This window comes from Diadema antillarum, unplaced genomic scaffold, assembly GCF_040938485.1.
Source record: "Diadema antillarum isolate AM-2024a unplaced genomic scaffold, OU_Dant_1.0 seq00000541_RagTag, whole genome shotgun sequence".
Taxonomy (NCBI): domain Eukaryota; kingdom Metazoa; phylum Echinodermata; class Echinoidea; order Diadematoida; family Diadematidae; genus Diadema; species Diadema antillarum.
Window position 1 is genome coordinate 556,278 of NW_027271488.1, and position 27,607 is coordinate 583,884.

The following is a 27,607-nucleotide window of genomic DNA, read 5'->3' on the forward strand; positions in this document are numbered from 1 at the left end:
ATCTAATAACAAACTCCCTCGATGTTTTACCGAGGGGGGTAAAATCTTTAACACATCCTCCTTCAAGGTAGCGTATTGATGGTCAGACAATTCGTCGGACTGTGCTTTTGTAGATGTCGGATCATGGGTATCTGCGTGTCGCTCTCCTAAGAGCACTTCGATCGGCTTCTTCCGACTGTTTTGCTTTTGCAATTGCAAGTATCTATACAAGATGTCATTGTATCTTTGCAATTTTTCTCTATCCGATAAGGTGTGATTTTCTAGCACATCACGAATAGACTCGTCCAATATAGACAGAGCTTTACCCGTAGGTGTTTCACGCTGTGGAGATACTTTTTGCAAAGAACTAGCAAAATCGTGAGGCACCAATATCATTTTCTTGGTGTTTTGCATACTACTACTACTATTAGCCATGACAAGTACCAACAAGTTTAACAAAGAGAATCGATTCTGACAATCATACACTCGTTCGACACCTTAAACTTAATCTATTAGTATCACTTTGATTAGAAAATACATCATTTTAATAACATTGACAAAATAGGTCCCAGCAGAGATGTGAGAAAACCTCCTCTCTGGACTAACATTGATTTTCGAGCTTTATAATCATTGCGTTTGTTACCTACGAAGCGCAGCTCTTTCTTGTGCCGCGATAATGCCTTCTTCTGACTCTTAGTTAATTGAACGTTACCTTTTAAGCAGTTTGCGCAACATTCGGATAGACATAAAATGAGATCTTTGTTGGCGTATTCTAAAAGAGCCTTTCTCTGTTTAGAATTACATTTATTCAAGACTTGCAGCTCCGGCAAGTGGTTCTTTAATCTACGAGACATATTGAAAGAGTGACGCAAAAATGCTACAAACGCCTATTTTATGGCTACCTGCCAGTCACAATCAACCACCACGTATTATCGTGATGCACAAAAGAGAGTAATTCTCTGATCTTACGTTTTACAAACGTACACAACGGTCAAATCGGGAGGAAATATCTTACTACGTAATCTATACTCTTCCTGCGTTTCGGGCTTTAGATCAATCAACAAATATCCATAAGGATAACGAGTGGCATCTTGGTACGCTTCTTGCAAGTATTTGCCACGCCCCGGGTATAGTTGTTTACCTAGATGAGCAATTTGCAATTTATCTCTGGGGTTCTTAAACACAATCAGATAATGACTGTTTAAACTGATGGTTCTGAGTTCTTTGGCCTGGTGAAAAAGATTTTGTACTATGAATATGACGGAGAGGTTGCGATGATGAGAACCGCGAGTGAACAAATTGGTGATTCGCGCGTCATTACCGCATTCCGACATTAAATCATCTATGATAATAAGATTACAAAATGTAGGATCTATCAGCTCGTCCAGATTGCCCGGTATGCCTTCTATTAACTGTACAAAAGGCATTTCTCGCATCATCTCTTCGTAAGCTTTTTGATAAACCCCGTAACACCATATTATCTTTTCTGGAGGCGGATCGATCATCTCGCGGTGAGAGTTTAGAATTTTCCGGACAAATACTGTCTTACCACTCCCCGTGGGTCCTGCCACTATGCAGGTAAATGGATGAATGAATTTTAACGACATGACGATGACAGTGTTTTTTCCCCTCTTCTTTCGAGAAATCGCGTCTGAACTAACGCGGTTTAGTGTCATCGCAGTCTATTATATACTCTGATGAGATGGACATTATTTAGTGTTGCGTCTTAATAGCTAAACCAGGATGTTGGATGCGTTGAAAAAGAATGAACGTAAAGGCTTAAAGAGGTCAGTATCTGGAATTACACCATTTTGGAGGAGTTTTAAGATTTTTTCTTCCGAATGATAAGTTAAACTAAAGGTGACTACAAAAAGAAGGGTTAGGAAAGCAGATAGAAAAACTGATTTCCAAGGCATATTTCGCTTAACTGTCAAAATGTCACGTTCCGTGAGTTCTACCGGATACTCCACTTCCCCTATTACCTCCTCCTCCCCCTCGTTCACCCGTGCGCGAGAATCAGACACGTTCATCATTCTTGAGAGGCATACGCCGAAATGGTCTTTCTTGTTGTTAAGAGGTATGATTTATATTATTATTCGTGGGGAACCCATCCGTATGGCACGGTAAACAGGTTATCTTGAATGACTCTCTTGTCGTAAACAATGCGGTAGTCTTTGCTGAGTGGTTTAGACAAAATGCGCTGTCTTTTGATATCTCTCGTGATGTGATGATTATCGGTGACCGTTACTTTGTAAGTTTCTTTGGTATTCAATTTTTTCACCATGCGATTCAAGACATTGTAATTCAGGACTTGGGAATTTTTGTAATTTAGAGTGATCCCTCTGATTTTGCACACAGTACTACCATCGTTCAATTGATAAGCGTAAGATTTTGGCCCCCCTGCCACAAAAGTCACAATATAACGACCATCCAATTCATCAGTAAGATCACCGAGGTAATCTCCCAAGGGAGGCGACCATTCGTCGGGAATATGTCCTCTTTCGACATAAATGATGCTATCCGTGTCATAATAGAGCACCCTATCTCCTAGACGATCTAAGATATGAAACAACTTAAGCCTGGCCTGAGCGGTAGTGAAGGCAGCTATGACCACGTTAGATTGTTTAGATAGTTCCTCAAATTCCTCCGCCACTTGCCATCTTATTTCTACCAATTCGTCAGAAACGAAGTTTAAATCTAATATTTGCTTGTCATCCGCTGTGAGAAACTCGTATAATACTGCAGGATCCTGAGTTATCTCTATTTTGGTCAAGTTATTTCTCATACCCCACCTACCCCAAAATGAACATAATTGTAATTTCGCCAGCGCGCGCATGCCTTCATTTCTCTTGATGTTTTCTTTATCTAACGCTATACCTTCGTGACGAAGATAATCCGCGATATATTTATCTCGATCGGCTTCTGACTTACACCAATCTGGCCACCCCGAGGACTCCTGTTTAATTTTCAAAAATTGATCTACGTAATACCGGAATAAACCAGTTTTTGATTCGTCGCGTGGCTTCCCAACCCAGACCTCTCTTTCTTCTTCTACCTCCTCCTCCTCCTCCTCTTCCGCGCATTTCTGATATTGCGTTCTACGGGGGAAATGCCAGACAGATTCGATCGAGCTAACTTCATAACCTTTTCTTATGGCTTCATTCAGTTCGATAGAAACCCAAGTACCGTGTAACATCCTCTCTTCGTCAGAATGTTGGCAGGTTTGCTGATTGTAATCTCCAGCGCACGTTCTACACAATGGAAACATTAATTTACCATTGATCTTACTAGGTAGAACAGGATGAAAGAGGTCAGTTGGAGGTAGTATTTTACATCGGATAAGACCAAAATAGTTGGAAACAGGTTTGAAATTGCTCGTAATTACCTCGGGATGTCCTAAGGGGTATACACCATACTTATTCACCCATGGATATAGAGAGGTGAAGTCCACATACTTGATTTTTTCGTGTTCGTTGCAATCGTACAAAAGACAAGTAGCATTGGTTCTACCTCCCGTGAAAGCCTCTCTTGGGTCAAGTGGTACATAGTCATCGATACCGGGCAGTGTTTTGATGTGGGGCGGTACCTGATTTTCGTCTTTCATTCTCTGCCAATCGCATTCCCACATAGTGACCACTTGATACTCCTTCATAATTTGTACAATGTACGCTTCTCTAGCCAGAGTGTCTAGAAATAATTCACCCATAATCCTATCTTCATAATCTGGACTAGGCGTATCAAATTGGTAACACTTGGGACATCCATGATATTTACACCCGTAGAATTCATAGATAGTTTTGTTGCTTTCGCAAAAACCATCTACCCTGTATCTACCCACCGTTACCTCCCCTTCATTCCTCGCATGACGTATGTACGCATTCTCTTTCTCACTCATGTAAGTTAGCCATTCTATTGAGACTTTAGAGTGCTTGTAACGGAGATTGTAGCCTTTAGGGGGAAGAACAGCAATGGTATTCTCGTTGAGAAAATTTCTCCTGTACACATAGTGGCAGGCCGAGGAAATGGTGATGCTTTTCTCAAAGGGGATGACGCCGTTGGTAGCTTGAAAAAATAGGTCCTGAAAGCGCATACAACATTTGCGCAGGATGTCGACATCGCTGACGCAATATGCGTGTAATTGTTCTGCCATGATAAATTCCTTGTTCTTGGATTTCTCGCTCTCGTACCATTTCAAAAATTCTTGCCTTTTGGCGCAAGACATACTATCGGGACCATAATATTTGACATCGGGTAGGGGACCCGTGTACGCCTGGTTTTTGGTCGTGTTAAAAAAGTGAGGAAAGTATCCCTTTTGCAGTTCTTCAATACCGAAAGTTTTGGGCATGTTCGCCAGAGGCATTGGTAAGAAATTGAGGGAGTCGATGATCTTGATGTCATTCAAGGAGATATCAATGCTCATGATCTTTGCACCGTTCAAAATCATCTTGGGAATGATGCAATTGCGATAGAGATAATCAAGAACAAACATCCCATCATACCCTTTCATATTGTGGGCCACTGCTATGACGTTGGAATGCTCGTCTATCAACCATTTACAAAAATCATCGCCAGTCGTGGGTCCTTTGAAAATGAATTGTCTCTTTTCTCCACAATGCGTACAAGGAGTGTCGATAGCTTGGTCACGACATTCAAAACAGGTAATTTGGGCCACGCAGTAATTGGGCACGTGTATCCCACTCTCTTGAGTGCACTCGAAATCAAAAAATATATAACTTTTTTGTTTATTTTTCTCGAGGGGTTCGGGTGAGACATAACACTGATGATTGAACGGAAAAAAGCCCTGACAGTGTTTGCAAAATTTCTTGCTACAGTCATGCTCGCGCTTGTGTTTTTTTAAGAGTTCCACGCTGACATTTCTGTCACACGTCACGCACCTGTACATGGTCTCGCACACTTTATTTTCGACATGATTTTTCAAACAAGTAGCGTTCTTAAATCTACGATTACATTTGTGACATTCTACATATTCGTCCGCTCGGCTGACTGCGGGACAAGTCGAACCGTAACACAATTTGCAAATGCGTTGGCAAGAGTGTTCGCGCCTGTGATCGTAGCCTTTCATACACTTCTCGCAATAGTAGCTTTTGTTCAAAAAGGCTTTCATGGAGGTGATTAAATCATAGTGATCGTCTGTCTGCAGAAGATAAATCGTATGATCTCTATCTTCGGGACCAATATAGGTGATGTAGTTACAGGCTCTTCTGGAAACAACCACTACTCTGTAATTGGTCATCATGGGAGTTTGTTCGAAACGTTTAATTTCCGGAATACCACACAACTGCTCGATGGGTATACCAGCAGCTTCGTGCAACTGTCTAGCCATTTGTCTCTGTAATCTAGTACCGAGTTGAATAGATCGCTTTTGGGGGTGATTTTCAATTTTGGCTATCATGGTCACGATCGCTCTTGCACAACACATTCTGTCATTGTCAGTATTATTATTAATGCGCAACACACATCGCATGGTTTTCAGTAATTCATCGTAATCCGAACATTTTCTCCTATTCCTCTTACCACCTACTGGCATTTCCATATGTATCACGTTGAAAGCTACCGTTTCGTCCAAGGTTATTTCTTCGTGGGACTGTAAGGTTGCCTCTAACTTTTGCATGAACACATCGTGACTTAGCTGATCTTTTCTCACAAAAGGAAGACTTACGGGCTTGTCTAACTTGGGAGTATTAAAAACGAGTCGAATCATGTCGTGATCACGAGCATCTCTTATCATATCATCTACTATACGTTGAAACAAACTACTGGCACGCGGAAAGGCATCTATCAGTGGCGTCAGTTCGTTATGAGTAGGAAAAGAGACGGTGTAATCAACAACATTGGCTTTAAATTTCTTATTGGTTCTTTGACTCACTCGTCGAAGAAAGTATGAGGGAGATGGCGACTCGTGAGAAGTGCTGGGTGTATCTGCTTCCTCCTCCTCCTCCTCCTTCTCCTCCTGCTGCTCCTCCTGCTCCTCCTCCTCCTTTTCCTCCTCCTCCGCGGTGGTGTTGGTGCCGCCTTGCTGGGCAGGAGCAGCAGAGATGTCAGGTAGTGGTGGTTCGGTGGAAAGCGGTGGAAAATGTGTTTGGCTGGTCCGGGGGCCGGCTTCGGTCGCTAGGGGTGATGTGAGTTGTGATGGTGATGGTGGTGGTGGTGTTGGTGGCAGACGTTGGTCTATATGTGAAGGTAAAAAAGAAGGAAAAAACAAAGATAAAAAAGAAAATAGAGAATGACTGGCAAAACACAAAGACACAGACACAAACACGCAAGAAACCATACATTTCTTGTAGGGATGAATGAACGTATGACACTTACCCTGGTACTGTTCATATTCCATTAACAATGCATTCAAATCGTCAAGCGAATTGCATATTGTCAGTCTCTCGTTAAATGTATTGGAATCCATGCTGCTAGAATGATAATGATGATACGTCAGAACACGGACTGTCAATTTATATTCGAGTGAACATGCAAGGTACAAAAATAGTACACGGTTCTAGGAAAAAAAAAACACAGGTAAGGGTATACTCACGTGGTGTGTGATGAAGAAGAAGAGTTACCAAATGTAATCTTCTTCATCTGGCGTTTGAACTGACATTAGCAGCTCTAAGGGGATGATGATGTCACCATCCCCATTGCGGGGCAGTCCTTGGAACATTGGTATTTGGACTCCCGGGGGTAAGGAAAAAGTCATAGTCCCCGCGGGGATATGGTCTGGCTTCAGCCAGCAACAGCTCCGTCACTGCTTTGACTGTCCATTTTTTTTTCGAACGGTTGTACTCCAGTTCTCGCAAGTTATATTTATACTGGTCAGAGCAAGGGGCTTTATGTACAGTGATTATGGTACTAGCTTCTTACATCATATTGCGTAAACTTTTTTTTTTTTAAGGACTGTTTTAAAAAAGGAAAAGGAACGTCCACCGATCATCTTACTATAGTACACTTATTTTTAAAACTTGTTTGTTCAATCTGAGACGTATGAACTCTGTATTTCGACGAAGAAACAAAGGACGCTATCCATGGGCTAATGTACTTTAGATTTTTTTTTTTCAAGAAAAACATAAAGACATCCGCCGGTCACCTTACTGTAGTACCCTTATTTTTAAAACTTGTTTGTTCACTCTGAGACGATTGAATTTCGTATTTCGAAGAAGTAAAGGACGATGTCCATGGGCTATCGTACTTTATAATTTTTTTTTTTTAGGGCTGTGTTTTTCAAGAAAGACAAAGAGACATCCGCCGGTCACCTTACTGTAATACCCTTATTTTTAAAACTTGTTTGTGCACTCTGAGACGTTTGAACTTTGTATTTTCGAAGGAGCAAAGGGCGATGTCCCTGGGCTATCGTACTTTATAATTTTTCAGGGTTGCGTGTATGTGTGTGTGTGTGTGTGTGTGTAATGGGATGGCATGTCCACAAGATCCCTTTTGGATAATTAATTAAACAAATCACACTGAACACTCGTACATGCAAGTAATATATATATATATATATATATATATATATATATATATAATATACAGTGTAATTTCTAACGAACCACGAAAACTCATCTCTGTTCCTCCCCTCCTATCTCTCTCTCTCTCTCTCTATCAATCATTATTTGTGTGTGTGTGTGTGTGTGTGTGTGTGTGTGTGTGTGTGTAATAGGTTCTCACACAAGATCCCGTTTGGATAATTAGTTGAACGTATCACACCGAACACTCGTACAGGCAAACAATACATATATATATATATATATATGTGCAATTTTTAACGAAAGACAAAATATCATTCTCTACTTCCCCTCCTCTCTCTCTTTCTTTCAACCTTTCATGTGACGAGAAAATACCAACAGTATGACACGTCGAAACTGTAGTTCTTCTTCACATTCGATCCCAATTGGATTGCTCGGCTTCAATTTTTAATGCGTTATTGACAGATCAGATAGGCAATTGAATTATTGTTGTTATTCAATGCATAGTGCATCGCGATAATGTAACATTATCATACACTCGTGCCAAAAGTGACTAGCAGTGTAACTTTATGTATTGCGATAGTTCTTCCACCACCTCTGGTGTACGCAAGTAAAAGTGATAAAACTCCACAGCCTCGCACAGGACTATCAAACGTTCATCCTCCCACAAATTGTCCATGTCGTACACGGCGTCCAAGTTCTCTATGAACTCCGACTCCGTCAGTTGCGATATTGCTGAATCCATGTATGTGTCTATCTTCGCTTCCCAGTCTAACCACAGACACTCGTGGTGTTTCTGACTAGGATGATTCGTTTGACAACCGTAGCATTTCTCCAGTACAAGTTCGTTGATCTTTTTCATGATCACTTTGGTGGCTGTGATGAACGGTCCGGCATAGGTCGTACGGGTGATGCAGTGGATATCATTGGGAATATCAATCAGGTTTGATCTCTCCCTCCTTTTCTCGCCGTCCTGATCTGCTCCCATCTCCTTCTCGTCCTTTCCGCTCGTCTCACTGGCCCTCTTCGATGTCACCATCTCCCGAATCTCATCTACCGACACGTGTTTGGCAGCGGGCAATGGTTTTATGCTTCTCATTTCCTTGTGGTGGGTAAGTTCAGCTTTGACCTATCGAAAAAATTATTATTATTATTATTATTATTATTAGCAGTAGAAGTAGTCATAGTGGATATTCATCTATAGGGGGTGGGTAAAAAAAAATAGAAGCGCGAGTTCTGTTAGACCATTAATGATAATAATCGGGACCTTGCCAAGAAGTGCTGCGAGAATATGAATGGGAGTTGCTGTTCTCCCTCTTCCTTTTCTGCTGTTGTTGTAGTTGTTGCTTTTTGGCCTCTTTTTGCAACTGGTTAATCGCACGCGAAATTGGAAACATCGCATCACGCATCTTTTCCCACTGCTCCACAGTAAGGTTTATACCCCTCAAAGCTGCGCACATCTTGCCAAGATGATTTTGATAATAATCGCGAATGTTCACGTAGACAGTGCCTTGATATATTTTCACTACAACAAAGCGTTTTGAACCCAAGTGAAAGGGAATGGCTCCTTCCTCGAAAGTAAATGGTGACGTCGCTGACTTTCCAGCATATCCACTCGTGGAGGAATTCTACAAAAAAAAAATAACAATGAAAGGAATAGAAATAACTAAAACGTAGGATCGTTTGAAACGTAGACTCATAATAATGCAGTATGTCCCTACGGCACTGTAATTAAGTGATAGACGTAATAAACTATACTTAATTTGTATTTTAATTTTGTGACAATCAACTTTTCTAAAATCATCTGTGTTAGACATATCCATCGAAAAAAAAAAAAAAAACAACGATAATGTACTCACCATTGATGCCGAACTGTCACCATCCTCATTTCGTCCCTTGGAAACACCAACAACATCCCCCTCATCATTCACATAGGCACTGGCATCAGAATAACTGTAAGAGGCCATTTTCTCAGTTAACTCAAACTGCTACACGTTCAAGACAAAGATCGCAATACTGATTTTACCTGTAGAATGATCGATGTTGTTCATGTTCACTCTTTATAAATGTATCAGAGCTCATCACAATCGGCTTATTTTGCATTGTTTTCCTCTATTTTTAACAGCTTCAAGGTTATATTTTTACCATAAGTTTTCTGACCTCAGCAGTGCACTTTTCGCTCACTCTTGCATATTAGCCCTCTTCTATCAGACAACTCCTTCCTCTTCGAGGACATATTTTTACTATCGGTTTTCTGACCTCATCAGAGTATTTTTCGCTCACTCTTGCATAATTATCCCTCTTCTATCAAACATCTCCTTCCTCTCCTATTGTACAACTACGTCCTCTTCAATGTCATATTTTTACTGTAAGTTTTCTGACCTTATCAGAGTACACTTCGTACCCTCACATGTCTTAATTACCCTAGTACCTCTCACAGTTATGGCTTTATCCCGTCAAAACAAATGTTCATCGACACAGCCTCCATACTACATGTCATATTCTGTTTCACTCCCTGTCTGATATGCAAATCGATCATCAGAGTACACTTCGTACCCTCGCATTTCACAGTAGACGTCGTCCATTCATGATATACTGTTTCACTCGCTGTCTGCTCTGACCGTCGGTCATCAGAGTACACTTCGTACCCTCGCATTTCACAGTAGACTTCGTCCATTCATGATATACTGTTTCACTGGCTGTCTGCTCTGACCGTCGGTCACTGTCTGATATGTCCGGCGCTCATCAGTGTACACTTCGTACCCGCACATTTCTTCCTCACATTGCTCTCGTTCCTCCAGCAGCTCTACGGGCTTTATCCCGTCAAAACAAATTTTTATCAACTCAGCATCAATACTATAAATTTATCGATACATTCATAATTTTCTTTTTCTCACTTTCTGATTTGCCCGCTCCTCCCTATTTTCAAGGCTACATTATTACTATAAGCTCTCTGACCTCTCCAAAGTACGTGACCTGATTTTCAACAAAATACATAGCGATACTATTTTTATATTTATTACTCTCATTTTTTCCCATTTTCTCGGAAAAATCAAGGTCGAATTTTTGACATATAGACGGGCTACACTACTATTGTACAAATGTTAATCAGTATACTAGTAATCAATGATAAGTATTGTTAAATATACAAAATGTGAACAATAGTTACAATAAACTTGTTTCTTAAACCGTCTACCCTTGTGATTCAGTGCGGGATATTCCATTATATTTAAAGGTCATGCAGGTGTGAGCCATATAGGGATCACACATGTAAACTAGAGAGGGGCCGTCAAAGGCGGCAGACCCACGCCTAAGTACAAAGTCGGGGTAAACATAATGTGCATTCGGTCATCTACCAGAATTCGGCCACTTAATTGCCAGTGTGCTTTATCACCAGCCAGTGAGTTCTACCAAAGATCGTACACTGAAGTGTACGATCTTTGGTTCTACAGTCACATCACACGCAAATCACATAATTACACATACGGTATTAACACTCATTCACGTACAGGAAAGTCCTTAAGTCTCCTCCAAAAATCCATCGAAAATCCCAAATTCCACCGTCAAAAGTGCAGAATCGGAACTTTTCCAAGCGCGCGCGAATTAAGTCCAGTTTTAAGAGTATTGTCTACGCGACGGGTCGCGGAAAAAGCGCTAAAAATCGAGAAATACGCCGTTTTCTTGCGGGATATTTTGATTATAGCAAGCCGAGAGTGTGATGATATCAAAGGTCGTATGAGTGTACGATCTTTGATGGTATCCACAAAAGCAAAAAAGAAAAACAAAATTTACGTACCCCCTAGGCAATTACCCCTATGATTAGTGTCTACGGGAATTATTCAATGCAAGGGTTGAATGCAAATGTCTACTGCACCAGTATTCGGCCACCAACGAGCGCCGCAACGTCCCCGGTGCAATTTTGCACCAACAGTGTAGAGCGCGATGCATTTTCAGCGGCCTTGCACACGCATTGACATTGAGCACGCATATCGTGCAGTGTGACTGCGACCGAGCAAAATGCTCCTCCAACGAAAAAAACAATCAATGTTAATTTGAAAAATCATCAAATATCAAAGGTCGTATGAGTGTACGATCTTTGATGGTATCCACAAAAGCAAAAAAGAAAAACAAAATTTACGTACCCCCTAGGCAATTACCCCTATGATTAGTGTCTACGGGAATTATTCAATGCAAGGGTTGAATGCAAATGTCTACTGCACCAGTATTAGCCCACCAACGAGCGCCGCAACGTCCCCGGTGCAATTTTGCACCAACAGTGTAGAGCGCGATGCATTTTCAGCGGCCTTGCACACGCATTGACATTGAGCGCGCATATCGTGCAGTGTGACTGCGACCGAGCAAAATGCTCCTCCAACGAAAAAAACAATCAATGTTGATTTGAAAAATCATCAAAATACGGGCCAGTTTGTGATGACGGAGAACGAACTTTCATAAATCTAGAAGGACATAGTCCCTCAAATAGGCCTAAACGTAAATTTCGGAATTCTTACGAACATTTGAGCAGCGAAGTCGGATCGTTGGGGAGTTTATGTCTTCGTATGGTAGCGGAAAATCGCAAAGTGAGAAACGGGAAATTTTCGGAATGGTCACTATACCATGGGGTCAAAACTTCAAGGTCACACAGAATTTGCAAGGGTCAACCGATTATCACCAAAATCTAATCGATTCTTTCCTGTCATTATCCAAACATTCCCTGAACATTTCGTGCAAATCCGTTTTCCCGTTCTCTTGTTATCTTGTACACAAACAAACAAACAAACAAACAAACAAACAAACAAACATACAAACAAACAAACAAACAAACAAACAAACAAACAAACAAAAAACAAACAAACAAACAAACAAACAAACAAACAAACAAACAAACATACGGAACCCTTTACATAACCCCCTGCCGATTTTCATCGGCGTGGGTAATAAGATGGAATGTCCCTGACAGCTTCACAAAATCATACCAAAGATACTAACATAAATGAAGAAAAAATGAATTAAAAATCATAAATGCAGTTCGGAAAAAAAAAACCCAGAAAAGCTGCAGATATTGAGTATGAATTCTTCTACAAACTGCATTTTGGTTGGAATATGAAAGCTTTTCTCATGGAATTCGGAAGGGACTATATTTTGATTGGGTGCATGTACAGAAAAATAGGTGTTTTTTTTTTAATTATTATCATATTTAAGTGAAAAGAACTTGTAGTCTTGCTTTGCGAACCCTTGGACAGAGTTTGAGCTAAAGAAACCCCTTTGGAAATGTGATGGATGAAAGGGTATAATTATCTCACTTATCCAGCTCAGTGAAGATGAAACACCTCATTTCTCCCAGCTACTTTACATAATTTTTTGAATTCTGAATTTTAACACACGTCTCTATGGGGAAATATTTACCCCTGTGAACCCTACGGAGTAAGCATGTAATGCACACAAGTCAATGGGAAGTATTCTGATTCATCCCATACAAGCTCTGCTGGTTTATGGTGATCTATTCTGTAAAATCCCTCCCCTATCCCCCTAACTCTGCTTAAATACACTTTGTTTTCTTACTATGTTCTTGTGGTACTAGATCTTAGTACAGAGTAGTTGAATTCATGAATGATAAAGTAGTCTTTATCACACAACTTTGAATGCTTGTGGTATTCTAACGTTTTCTTTGTTTTGACTACCACTGAAACAGTTCAAAATACATAAGGTTAATCTCTTTGATAAATCAAAGTCTTTTACAGTACTTTGTAGACAATAAGGTGATGATGATACCCCCTTATGCAAGGATAGTTGCCTGTAACTATATCTATTCATCGTATGTAGAACTAATCAACATTCCCAGATTTATTTTTTGAAGAAAAAAAAAACAACAACAATGTGCATCATTTTTAAAAGTGTCCCTTTTGAAGAGCTTTACAACCCTTCAATGTACTCATTGTAGGGGCAAATATCATCAAAAATACATTTATGATTAAAAAAAAACAACAATTAAGAAATATGACCTCTACTATGGAGTCCCTTCATAGAGGGACTAGTCACTCATTTGAAATAGCGCCATCTACTGCGACATGATTCCTCTGATTGACAAGCTAGATGACGACAGCGCTCTCGGGCATTCATCCCAAAAAGGAACTGTGTAATGTAATTCTTATCATGTGCATCAAATAGCGCGATCGATGAATGTCATATCCAGAAATTGATGATACCGAGGATATGAAGCCTATTACGCCACAACCTACTATTATTCTTAAAACACCTCAAGTGATGCTGTTTTTCGTCATAACTTTGGAAATCACGCTGATGGTATCGTATGTTTTTACAACTCCTTTAGCTTCACCATTTCTTTCTCCTCTTAGCGACTTCCTGTCCCCTTTTGGGCTCTCCACTTTTTTTTTCTCAGCCTAAAGATTCTCGAAAGAAGTAGTCTATTTCACGTCATTTTGTCATTTTGTAATTATTGTAATCTTTGATTGTTGGTAATGTCTCAACATTACCACATACTATAGTGTGAGCACATAATATTCATAAGCATGTATAATCATCGACATTATTTCGTACTATTCATGAGTTTTACTCTTTGTAATGAGTAATGCATCTTTTATTATAGAGAAACGTATTGGATCTCCCTTACCATTCAATCGCTTTGTATTTCAAAACCACTGCAATCAATTGGTAGTATGGTTTGTTTATCATTCAGGGAGTAGAACCTCGTCGTCATTTTAAAGGCATAATTTAACATTTGCCCATGAAACAAAAACCCAGCATCAGTGCTTCAAAATATTTCTAAAATGTGAGTTAGGGATAGAAACCAACAGTACGAATGTCACCAGTATAATCGAAGTTATATACGTATTGTTAAATATGCAAAATGTGAACAGTAGTTGTAATAAAATTGTTTCCAGCCTAAACCGTCTACAATTATGGTTTAATGAGAAAATAGTGATATCTCCTTATATTTTAGGCTTTATTGCAAAAATTTCATATGATAGGATGTTTTGTGATACAACTGACCTACACATATGCATCAAAATGTGATACCTTGAACATTTTTAAATCACTGCGCCCAAAGGTAAACAAGAGTAATTTTACAACCCACAAGTGCTTACCCGATGGAATCATGATAACTGAAAAATGAATAACGACAACAAGAACCCCCAGTTTTTTGGTAAGTTCTAATCCCAAACCGTGATATGAGAAGACAATCGGTCATAAACCTACAAACAGCTCCATATTAAAACGGTCCTATTTTTTTTTCCTCATAATCAGTAGCGGTCATATGCGTGGTCGTTGGAATGGAAGACTGCTAGTCACTCGTGCACGGCGTCAGTTGATTGAAGACGGCTCGCCATTCATTCAAGGCACTCTGCCACTCCTGGAAACTTTCCCGCCATTCTTCCGTATCGTCGTTTGTGCCAGTCTGGCTCCCTGATAAATACAGAAAAGTTACAATTGCCATCTCGATTATGATATCATAGCGACTTGGTTTGGATGTATATATAGAAACTGCTGTGGATAAAACTATCAATCACGGAGTCACTGGTTCGAATCCCCTATAGCTGCAGCGGTTTTGCCCCTGGGAAAGAAAATTAATCTTAAATTTTGCTTCTTCTTTTTTTTCTGGTAAAAATAATAACATCACGATAATTTCCCAGGATACGATTCTTAATTTCAATTTTGACTTGACTACCTCGGTGATCAAGTATTCTGTTAACAGAAAAAAGACTTTGGCAAAGGCTTTGTCAGTCATTCTGATGATAAAGGCTACTGCAAAGTGACAATTTAACTTCATGGTATATCATGTAGATCATGTCGAACTTCCGTATCTGTCCTGATATTTCTTTGGCTCGGTTGTTGGCGTGGCTATAGATACATATGTATATCTTTAAAGATGTCTTAATTTTACTTTTCTCTTATACTGTCCTAAAAGCATTAGATTTAACTTCCTTTTGGAACCCGAATATGGCTATGAATTCGTTACCTGCAGCACTACATCACTTCATTATGAAGCTCAATGGTTTTAGGAGACCTTCTTTACGTTAATGAGCTCCGCGAGAAACGGAGGTGAAATGATCCTTGAAATCCCCTTGTTGTTCTGACTGTCCTTGCAATACCTTTGATGTGAAAATAGAATGTGCTTACCGAGAAGCGCCCTCAAGCGAGGGATGTAGTTGTTCCAGAAAGCAATCCCTCTCGCCCTAGCGGCTCTCCGGGTGGTCAGATTGAGAGATAAATCCATGTACTTCAGCTCAGGGATTGTGAATTGCGGCCAGGTCGGAAGACTTGGGTCAGCCGTGGTATTCTCGCTCGGAGGCGTCGGATTCCTGCGACATGTGCGATGAGACGACAAAACGATAGTAAAGACGACAGTTACAACAGTAGTACATGTATATTGGTAAGCAGTTGTGGTAGTGTGTAGTAGCAGTAGTAATAGTAGTAGTAGCTGTAGCAGTATTTTATAGTAACAATACTCATGCAAATGATAATGAGAAAGATAATAATGTTAACTACTAATAATACGAAGAACATTGATTCCTATATTTCTATAATAACGCGAAGATTTGTACAAAAGTTAGTGGTAAACTTGTGGCTGACGATAATGTCTCACCTCATCTAATCTGCAACTGTTTAAAAGATCGCGAAATTTTAAATGTGAAGGAGGACCACTTCACCGGGTTTGACACTTTGTTCTTTGAATGTTCTTTGAATGAATAAAGCAGGATCTTTTACTTGCACGAGTTGTAAGTCATTCTTAAACAGCACCTCCATTTTGATGTTCTATCCGAGAGACAGAGCATTTTGCCAATTAACTAGAGGGGACGGTATGATAACACTTCGTTGTACATAATGCTGTATTTTATTTTTATGTCATACTGTTTGCTTTCTTTTTTTTTCCCGGATTGATGCACTCAGAAACATCAGTATTCAGCGCTATATAAATGTTATTCATTATCATTATCATTACACACAACACTGCTTAGGTATGTAGACATTGGTATCAAACCTGAACCTGTTGGATTGGGAGGCTGACGTGCTACAGATTAAGCCATGTCATTTTCGACGTAATCATGCTACTACTCTATATTACTCACCCTGTTTTAGCGAAATTTGTCCACATCCTCATCATTTGGGCGGACAGTGCCTTTTCCTCGTCGGTGAGCTCTCGTTTAAATTTTAGGATGTCTTTATCGAACGACCAACCGAACACGAACTGAAACTCTTCCGTGTGTCCTGCCCTCAGCCACGAGGGATTGACTGGTCCGACCCGATAAAAAGAGCTGACCAAGCGGGAAATAAAAAAGGACGAAATTTATCAGTACATCATAGAAGAAAACGACCAAGTTCAATGTCTGTTAAACATGCTTAAACTCGAAACCTTGTATCCGCGACCTCAAAGAACAATGTAAGAAATGCAAGGGAAATAAGTCCCTGAAAATGAGCCCAGTGAATAGAGTGACAATCCCGACAGGGTGCCGGAGGTTACCGTGAGGGTGTTGAGGAGCTACCGGGATATACCGAGAACATGCCGAGGACACGACGAGGACACGGCTAGGAGGTGTAGAGAAAGTGCCGATTAGGAACCGGGAAGTCACTGAAGAGGCACCGAGAAGATGCCGATGACGTGCCGGGGGATTCCGAGAAGTGCCGAGGACATGGCCAGGAGGTGTCGAGAAAGTAATGAGGAGCCGGGGAGACACTAAAGAGGCACCGAGGAGATGCCGATGGTGTGCCGGGGGATTCCGAGAAGTGCCGAAGACATAACTAGGATGTGTCGAGAAAGTGACGACGAGCCGAGTGCCATGGGGAGACTACAGAAGCACCAAAGAGGTCTCCTGCATGCGTGGAAGTGGCATCGAGCTCTACATAATTTGAAATATGCTCCGACTAACTCATGCTCGGAATCATCGTGACGCATCCCTGGCGAAGGGAGGGCAATCTTGATTCAAGATTATTGGCTTCGGAAACCGTTCGACCCGGATAGAGTTGGTACAAAAGTCCTTTCTGCTCCGAAGACAAATGTTGTTCGATATGAAAATCTGATGTGTTAGCAGAGCGAATTTTTAGTCTAAATCGCACACACGTTTAGAACGTTTTATACAGCTTACAGTAGGCTTTATTATTTAGTTTGTTACATCTTTTCTGTTGTGGGAGCGGCGTAAAAGAATAGTATAGTTGATGCTTAATGAATGCAAGTACAAATGCTTAAACAAGTGCATTGAACAATGTTGAAAGCACATCACATAACAAAGCTAAATACGATATGAAAACGCATTTATGGTCACGAAGCACATCCACTAACCTGCTGGGAGTATGCGTAAACATGTACTCGTACACATCGTCAACATCGCTTGTGACGTAATGTCTCAAGGTTGAGTCACTCCCGCTTCGCCAGATATAGTCTCCATAATAGTCTACGTAGCCGTCGGAATAGTCCGCATCCGGGTAGTCAGCGTGACGCCAGTCGACGTACTCCTGAAAGACGGAGTCCGCGATGAGTTCTTGTCGGTCCGATCCGAGGAGGGTTGTCGCCACCATGGTCTCGAAGGTGGACCGGTCGATGTGGGGTCCTGTCTCGCTCTCAGTGTACTCTGGATAGAAACCGCGAATGCTGCTCGTGCCCTCCTGGGCGTTGAAGCCAATCATAACGCCCTGTGGTCGATTTCCTTCTCCCCGTGACATTAAATTCGCTGGCGTGTCCGTAAGAAAGACCCCATCCACCCGAATAAAGTACCCAGCAGTGTAGGCCTATAGAGAACACAAAAAAATAAGACGTGTCGTTACCAACTCGAAATGTCATCATATATATATTTTAGGAATATTATATAGTTTGAGGGTAAAAAATGCCCCCAAACAAAAAGTATCGTTGTGATGAAACTTATCTTCCGTAGATATGAGATTGCGTGCAAGGCGTAAATAAACCAGCTCAGATGACATAAAAGAGATACTGATTTATCGATGGACTTTCTCCACACACTCCCTAGTAGCGACGAGAACCACCCAGCAAAGTTATAATTTATCACAGCGTGTGGTTTTTCGTTCCTTACCTCATGCCCCCCCCCCCCTTGACCTGATTGAAATGACAGAGAAATCCACAAACACCCGAGGTCCTAATAAAAGTTGGGTCTCATCTTTTACTACGACCACTTCATACCCGCATTTCATCAAATAAACTTTGAATACCTCTTTGAATTGTATGCTCTCTCGCATTTCATATACTAGTAAGTGGTTCTAATTATCTCTCAAAAAAGCTAAACCTAAATCCCTATCTCAACCAAAATTATACCATCCCTTTTGATAATCCTATCGCGTAAGTAGTATAACTAACAAACCAAACAATTCCAGTCACATTAACTACTACCTACAATTTGTATTTAATGCAATGAGTGATTTGATAAACTAAATTACCATAATCATATCCGTTGGTGTAGCGGAACAAACTTTACCTTTCGGAAATAGACGGGGCAATCTAAATAAAACCCTTCACTCTACTATCAAGATGGTTACGGTAATACCCACTCTCTAAACAAACAAAAGAGTATTAAATAAGAGTTGAGTTGCCAACCATATCCTGAATCTCAAGGAGTCTGATCTCGTCTACGGTTCTGAGGCAGGTAACCATGGCAACTGTGTCATCTTCAGGACATTCTGCGACCGATGCAAGAGTTCTAGCTTCCTTGCGATCAGTTTCCGGGTCATTACGGAAGTATCTTGGAGACAACGCGCTACCGCTCTGCAATTGAAACGATAGTGGGGCATTTATAAGCTTTCATATATTGTGACGTCATGCTCAAGAAGAAGTCTTTAAACTCCAAACCATTTTCCAGTCAGTTTGGTACTCAAAGGAGGCGGCAACATGGCTGATTTATCCGATTTGACAACGACAGTTTTATAGACTAAGGATATGCATTGTGCAATGTGCAGAGTCGGTGAGTTGTTAAAGTTACACAACTGTAATATGAGAGAAGATCGTGGTATATTTTAAAAAAAAAATAATGGAAGGTGAAAATGTCCAAGACACGTTAAATGTCCGACGCCGAACCTGACCACACCCACAATGCTGCCCTATCACCAACAATGTGAAATGCTATCGAAAATGACGGTTAATGAGAATCAATTCACTTCTTGTGGAGTCCTCAATAGCACCAGAAAGAAACTAACCTGCATGATTGCGCGACTGAAGAGGCCGTGAGCCAGGGGTGACAGAAGTAGGAACCCCACGCTACCCGCACCGGCACTCTGGCCGAAGATTGTCACACGGTCCGTGTCACCACCGAAAGCTGTCATGAAAAGAAGAAGAAGAGGAGGAGGAGGAGGAGGGAGAAGAAGAAGAAGAAGAAGAAGAAATAATACACATGTACTCTGGTCGTCTCCAGCGCATCTGAGATGAAACACAATAAACATGATGCATGATTTTTGCAACATGTTACATGGATCGCATCTGCAGGAAAGGGAAACGTGCCCTGATCGACATGGCTCATTTCGCATTTCATTTTGCACGACAGATGCTGAATGTTCACCTTGCAAGTTTTTACCTCAATGGTGTCATTCAATTAAACAATCTGCCACTTTGAAAACGCGTATCATCTTTTTTAGTGCCATACGCAGTTCTAATAAAGCAAAGTTTTATTTTTGCGGAACATGTAATTTAATAACCATCACTTATGTTATCATCCAAGTTGAAAAAGTAGAAGTATGAAACATATTCATCATTATACTGGCATAATTTTATCATTATACGATCAAATCTCCTGGTTGCTTCAATACGTGACTGAACTTCAACTTTGCAACATTTCTAGTCAAGGAAGCCACTAACCGTGAATGTTATCATGAACCCACTGCAGCGCTGCGATTTGATCCAACATGGCGTAGTTCCCGGGGGCTGCGTCATCGCCTTTATACATGGAATAAAATAAAAAATGTTGGTAATATACTTTGAAGATAATAATGACTACCGACAAAAAACAAACAAACAAACAAACACGACTATACCGAAAATACCATCACATGATACTTCCACTTACTGAACTTACAATGTTTTTAATTATTAGTGGAAAAGTGAGCAAAGAAAATGGGATTCCCGATGGAATCCCATTTTCTTTGCTCACTTTTCCACTAATAATTTATATTCTTAAAGAATTTATATTCTTTCTGGTCAGTTTATTCTGTCTTTAAATGTTTTTAATTGATACACTCTCACTTTCTGTAAGTAATGACCTAATTACCGATTAATCACCATCCCTGATAATCTTAACGAATGATTTGCACCTGTAGTGAAGACTCCGAATACGCCGACGCGATATCCAACGGTTACCACGATGACGTCAGAGCTAGCCGCCAATGAGGTTCCAGAGATTTTGGCGTTTGAAGCCCCGCCAAATTTGAAGGCGCCTCCCGGGATGTAAACCATTACATCGGCATTTGTCGGCTGCAAAAAGACAGTTCGTGACCCCAACATAGGGGAGACAGTAAGAAACAAATGAGACGAAATCACCATAGAATAAAAAAGTTAAGTACCATATTTCCAAAGACAAGAATACGTCACCTGCTGTAATGTTGCATACCAAACAGCTGCTATAGATAACAACCCATATTTTAGAATTTTACTTATATTTTCGTATCAATTATGTAGATTTTCCAAATCAACTTGTACATAATCTTCTGTTTACTAGAGTATATAGAATAAGAAAATGCAGTCTAAATTCATGTTTTTGTGAAATGCGTATCAAATTCTAGAACTTGCCAGCTTATTAAGAGAATACTTGGATTGTTGATTATAGAATAAACGCTATAATACTGATCTAAACTAATTCTATAATAAGTGAATTTGATGTTGATGGCATATTCGTTAATTGAGAGAAATGATAATGTCAATTGTTACATTGACTACAAATTGTAATGCAGTATAGTGACTGCATCGTTAATCCCAGGAAAATAAACAGATGTAAATAAGATGAAAGCGATGACATGATGAGAGCAAGGCAAACCTGAAGATTTGGCGCGAACACGTTGAGGTACAGACAATCTTCGCTCGCTGGAGCTTGGGTTGGGTCCGTCACAAAATGCGAGCAGGAATCGCGATAGTACGTGGCGTTCCAGTCGCCACCCCAGGGTGTCTTGGCGACCGGGGCTGCAAACCGGGTCGGCGGATCGGCGAATGGAACGCCCTGAAATCAGGAAAACATTCTCATTTAGGTTTCTCACACAACTGTTCTAAAGCAGCGGAGGTTCACAGCGTCTTGCAATCTAATGATGTCGAAAGGTAAAAGCCAGTTTTAGGCCCTAGTTGAAAATAAAGTTTGGTCGAGGTCCCCCGTGTACTTTTCATGTGTGTATGCAAACACCTGCGATACGATGTGCTCTCAGTGAAAATATGTTTACATGAGCATGAGTTTCAGTATCATATTCAATGATATATGCCTGTAGTGAAACACATCATATGATAATATAAACACTGATAGTTTAAGAGAAAGTCTACTATACAATGAAAAGTATAAGATATGCGTAGTAACGACTGGACATCCTTATAAGCGCTTGCCGAATAGTTTATGAAATTTATTGGGAATGTCTTGCCAAGATGGAATGGAACGTGATACTTAAAATGCGAAAGTTTAAGTTGTTCTGCATCCACCTAAGAAAAAAAAATCTCATTAACTGTGACCCAAAGAGGAATCGTTATATCTTAAGCCCCATTTAACGGCCCCATAATAGTTTGAAGATTTGTACTGTAAGGTGAAGAGAACAACTTTTTTTTTCTGTACTGTAGATACTGAAATATATTGTTTATTGTTAGTTTTGAGTGGACCTCTCGCTTCTCTTTTTTCCCTCTAAACATAACTTAGTATTTTGCTGACATGTATGTCTCTTTCTTTTTGCTAATTTTCGTTTCACACATGTTAATGCACTTATAAATATATTCTTTTGATATAATTCCTGATGTATTCTGAGTTATGTTTTGTTGGAAGAAAAATGAGAGTGAAAATGAATGTATGAATGAATGAATGAATAAGTTAATCCGTGATATTATCACACATACAGAAATACAATCTAGTCATAGGCAGCATTCATATATATATATATATATATATATAGGCGACATCTTCTGTTATCTACATTGTCTCAACTATAATTTCACTTAAGATGACAGAGGCGTGCGGTAGGAATATCAGCATCATCACACTATATATATATATATATATATATATATATATATATATATATGTGTGTGTGTGTGTGTGTGTGTGTGTGTATACATGTACGTATATACACGTATATGCAATATAGGTCAAATAGTCTTGACAGGAAGAGCTAGCAGACGGTGCAGTCATTCCACAGTCCCCTCCTTCCTGTCACGACTATATACCAAATAATGCAGTAACCATCACGTACGTGGTCAAGGCAATTTCACGTTAATATATATACCGTATGTCCCCCCCCCCCCCAAAAAAAAAAAAAAAAAATACAACGGGAGCTCCGCAATGATATCTTTAAAAATAATGAATCAGTCTAAATACAATTTCAGGGTATGAAGCCATAACTCATATCCCACATCCTACAGAACAGAAAACCCCATTCGATTTGCTTCAGTGGTCAAAGAGAAATGAGGAATTCTTCTAGAGGATGTCAGGTATCTCTTCTCTCCAAGTGTTGTCTATTGTATCCACACACAAGAGCGTCGAAGCGCTAAACTTGGAAGAATCAGACTCATGACATGCTTTACAACAATCCACATTTCTCTGTGGCCGCTTAACCATGAATAGGGTTTTCTGCAAAATAGAGCTAAGATGTTATATTTTAAGACCTTGAAGTAGCATTTAGACAGTTTAATCATATTGGGTGTTATCAATGCGAAAATCTTATTGTATTTTTTTGGGACATATATATATACTTATAATTATATACATTATATTATGAGAGACAGACAGAGAGATGGGGAGGGAGCGAGAGAAACGCGTGTAACAATTAAGTGTGAAGGCACTATATTTTCACTAGAAAGATTCTTCTTACTCGTCTTTTTTAAGGTGTGTGTGTGGGGGGGGGGGGGGTCCCTTCTTCAGAAGTGTAGAAACTTCTGAAGAAGGGATCCCCTCTTGAGAAACCCGTCCAACTCAGTTCGTTTGCTGCTGCAATGGATGGTTCCTGTGAGCTTCTATACCTACAGGACAGGTCCTATCGACCTGCAGGGAGTTGTCGGGAAGCCTTTTCAGTCTCGAAACTTGCAAGTGAGGTTTTAGTTTCAGAACCCCAAAAGAGTCTCTGACATTATGTTTACATCGAGTGTTTGAGTGTGATTTGGAGACAATGAGTGTGGTTTAGAGACAGAGGTAAATAAGACAGTGTGTGTAAATTCAGTGTGCAATGGAGTCTATAATGATTATACACACGTAGACTTGTTGCATATGAAAATGTGTACTCTGCATGATTTAAAGGACCTAATGTACGATGTCCATCAACCTTGCATTACACATCCCAATGCTTCAGATTCCAGAGTTCTACTTACCTTGTATTTATATTCAAGACCACTACTACTATTGACCGGCTCACGTATAGTCATATAGGATCAACAAGGGTTGTCCAGGTACTCACGCTGTTTAACTTATAAAAGGTCCAGTTTACCTTTGGGAGCAATGATTTCAAAAATGTTCAAGATATCACATTTGATGCATATGTGTAGGTCTGTTGTATCACAAAACACAAAATATGCGGAGATATCAGCATTTTTCTCAATAAACCATAACTGTATACGGTTTAGTCTGGAAGCATTATTAATTCTTATTATAACTATTGTTCACATTTTGTGTATTTAACAATATTTAACATCGATTACACGGATTCAAATTTTTACAGTGGTTGTTTCTATCCCTAATTCACATTTTAGAACTATTTTAAAGCACTAATGTTGGGTTTTTGTTTCATCTACAAATGGTAAATTATGCCTTTAAGTTGTAAACCTTATCGCATGGGGGATAAGGTGGTGAGAAATGCGCAAATATCCCTGCCTTTTTCCCCCACGAACATTGTTCAACGTTATCATTTCATGCGTTACAATCTTAAACTTACCAGATACACATCGACCTTAGTGTTGACCCCAATAAACTGATCCTCTACGAAGTCGACGGTTTTCCCAACCAGCCTTCCTCCAGCGACATCAACGTGGGGATCGGGGTCCTGGGCGAGACTTGCTCCGATGAGAAGCCCGCATAGCAGCCACCTCATTCTAAACACTCGTGGATTTCTATCGGCCATGGTTGGTCTAACGTCTAACGTACCCGTTGTCCAACCGGGACTATAATGAAATTCATATAGGCTCGGAGGCTTAATAGGTGCGTTTGTGGTGTAGGGCCTAGCTTGGCGTGTTGTATTTGCACAGGAGTGAAGGCCGAAAAGAATAAGGACAACCGTCCCCTTTTTCTGGTATGCTATGCTCTCGCTTTGTTGAAAAAGGGGGAGAATCATTACACATGCAGACGCTATTATTGTTGGTGTCCTCCACAGTCACAGCGCATACTTACATGACAGTGCATTTATTTCAATTGAATGACTGAACCACCTATCACCTCACTATAAATTGTATTAACATTACCCATCACCTCACTATAAATTGTATTAACATTACCCATCACCTCACTATAAATTGTATTAACATTACCCATCACCTCACTATAAATTGTATCAACATTGATAGGCAATGTTGACTTATATTGATACTTCCAAATATGTATGCATTTATAGTTACCATAAACCGTACGTCAAAAATGTTGAACTTTGCTGAAACGAAGTCCATCAGACATAGCGGCCAAAACAGTCATTATCTTGTTTGGCACATAAAATTCTCCAACATTATATTGTCCAAAGCCCCCGTTGTGTACGAAAATCTAATGTGTCTATATTCAGGGAGAATTATAAATGGTAGGAACTCCCACAATAGCCAATGAACTTGTGCATTGTGATTGTGATTGTGTTTTATAGGGTGAACGTCATGATCGAGTTCGACACCCACAAGTCATTCAGCCCACGAATTATATATAATATAGTCCACGAGCCATACAACCTGCGAGTCATACTAGGTGTTCTAAAAACATTTCCCATTTTTGATTCTTAATAGTTCAAAAACTATATATCAGATAAAACTGTCATGAGCTATTACTCATAATCAATGACATTTTATCTGATATATAGTTTTTGAACTATTAAGAATCAAAAGTGGGAAATGTTTTTTTGTAACACCTAGTATTAAACAGACCACGAGTCACACTGCCCACTATAGTTATCAAGTAGAATGAGCCAGCGAGTCATACAGTCCACCAGTTCGACACTAGGCAAATCAGGCCAATGTAAGCAGCTATTTTATTCAGCATGCAGCTGATCTCTATGGAAGAACAAGATCATTGGTGAAATTAGATGATCTGCGGAGATCTGTGGGGAGAGCTCTTCTAGTTCATAATACATTAAATATCCCCCAATAATTATGAAAGAATTCTGAATATTTTTGATCAAACACTAAAAACAATATGCTCTCCAAATCAGAAAAAAAAAACCCAATATGCTCTCCAAATCAGAAAAACAAAACAAAATCACGTTGCATATTTTCCATATGCATTGCGGAAGCATGCACACTTCCTAATATTTTTGCACCTAGAAATTTACCTTTCGATATCACATATCTGCTGTGATTAGGCCCACAGCTACGCGCCATCTATTGACGAGTAATCAAAGAATGAACTATAGGTCTCACACCCATAAATATTTCCCCATAGGGATGTGTGTTAAAAATCAAATTTCAAAAAATTCTGTAAAATAGCTGGGAGAAATGAGGTGTTTCAGCTTCACTTACCTGGATAAGTTAGATATACCCTTTCATCCATCAAATTCTCAGGGTGGATAATTCAGTTCAAATTCTGTCCAGGGGTCCGCAAAGCCAGACTACGAGTTCTTGTCACTCAAAAAATCACCCATTTTCCGTACACGTACCCAATGAAATATAGTCCGCTCAAATTCCACCAGAAAAGCTTTCATCTTCCAACCAAAATGCAATTTGTAGAGGAATTCATACTCAATATCTACAGCTATTCAGTTTTTTGCCAAACTACATCATTGATTTTTAATGAATTTTTTTCTTCATTTATTTTGGTATCTTTGTTACGAATTTGTGAAGGGGTCTGGGACAGTTCATTGTATTTACGGGTGTGAGCCCTATAGGTAAAGATGCTAAAAGATAAGAACTATGTATACGCGGAACAGATCTGAATTCTCTAAAAGCGGCCAGGATGCTGGCGGCTCCGACAGCAGCAAGGAATTGTGGGAGCAATTTTCGCGCTCCTGGGAAGAGCAGCTGAGGGGGCCAATTTAGTTGTCATGACAACTACTAGAGTACTTCTGTCTTCACGCAACTCTAAACTGGTGGTTGAGCATGGCAGTATAAAACGACTTATCCCGAACTAAAGAAGCTGGCTGCAATATTGTGCGCGAGCTTTGTACTCGTTGTTGTGAAGCTAGAGTAAACCTTCAAGAATGAAGAAGGGAATCTTCATCGTGCTTATGTTGTTTGATCTTACTGGTAAGTCAACTTGCCTGTTTCTTTGATAGACGTACAGTTGTGAAAACAATTTTGCAAAGCATTGGGATATGAAACAAAAAAGATACTAGTTATATAAGGTGTGTGCGTGTGTGTGTGTGTGTGTGTGCGCGTGTGTGTCTGTGTGTGTGTTTAATTTATATAAAAATGTGATTTCATGCTGTCAAAGTGGCTATTTGCCACTACAGGTTTCGGTGAAGACATTGGTTTGCACAGGTTGATTTGTTTGGTAAGCCATGTCGTTATCTTTTTTTTTCATGAGATTGATTCTTTAAGATATTTTTGCTCCTTTAGCTGGTTGTTCCCGTGCTGTTTTGGGTAGAAAGAAAACGGCCACTCACTGTGGAGAGCGTTAATTTACAAGAAAGACTTATATATGGAATATGCTCGTGAATGAGGATTGTTTAAGTATATACACGGTTGTATATTATGTGCTTTTATTGCAACTTGAATGGGTAAAACGGATTAGTATGCCAAACGTTTCTTTTTTTGTGTGTGTGGTTGTCGTTTTTATGTACCACATGTTGCAACTGAAGGTTGTCGGTTTCAGTTTTGATTGTACAAGTAATATGTACAGATTTTGATG

General features: G+C 39.9%; 1 protein-coding gene across 1 annotated transcript; it reads right to left on the reverse strand.

Annotated features, from left to right (window-relative positions):
• Positions 1–14,754: 14,754 nt before the first annotated feature.
• On the reverse strand, positions 14,755–24,692 carry LOC139734695 (carboxylesterase 5A-like). Its single transcript, XM_071645487.1, has 10 exons — positions 24,507–24,692; positions 21,434–21,613; positions 20,715–20,874; positions 20,263–20,340; positions 19,608–19,726; positions 19,012–19,179; positions 17,749–18,194; positions 16,541–16,726; positions 15,591–15,772; positions 14,755–14,876 (listed from the first exon to the last, which is right to left on the reverse strand). The coding sequence occupies exons 1-10, from the start codon at positions 24,690–24,692 to the stop codon at positions 14,755–14,757; spliced, it is 1,827 nt and encodes a 608-aa protein (XP_071501588.1).
• Between the last annotated feature and the right edge of the window lie 2,915 nt (positions 24,693–27,607).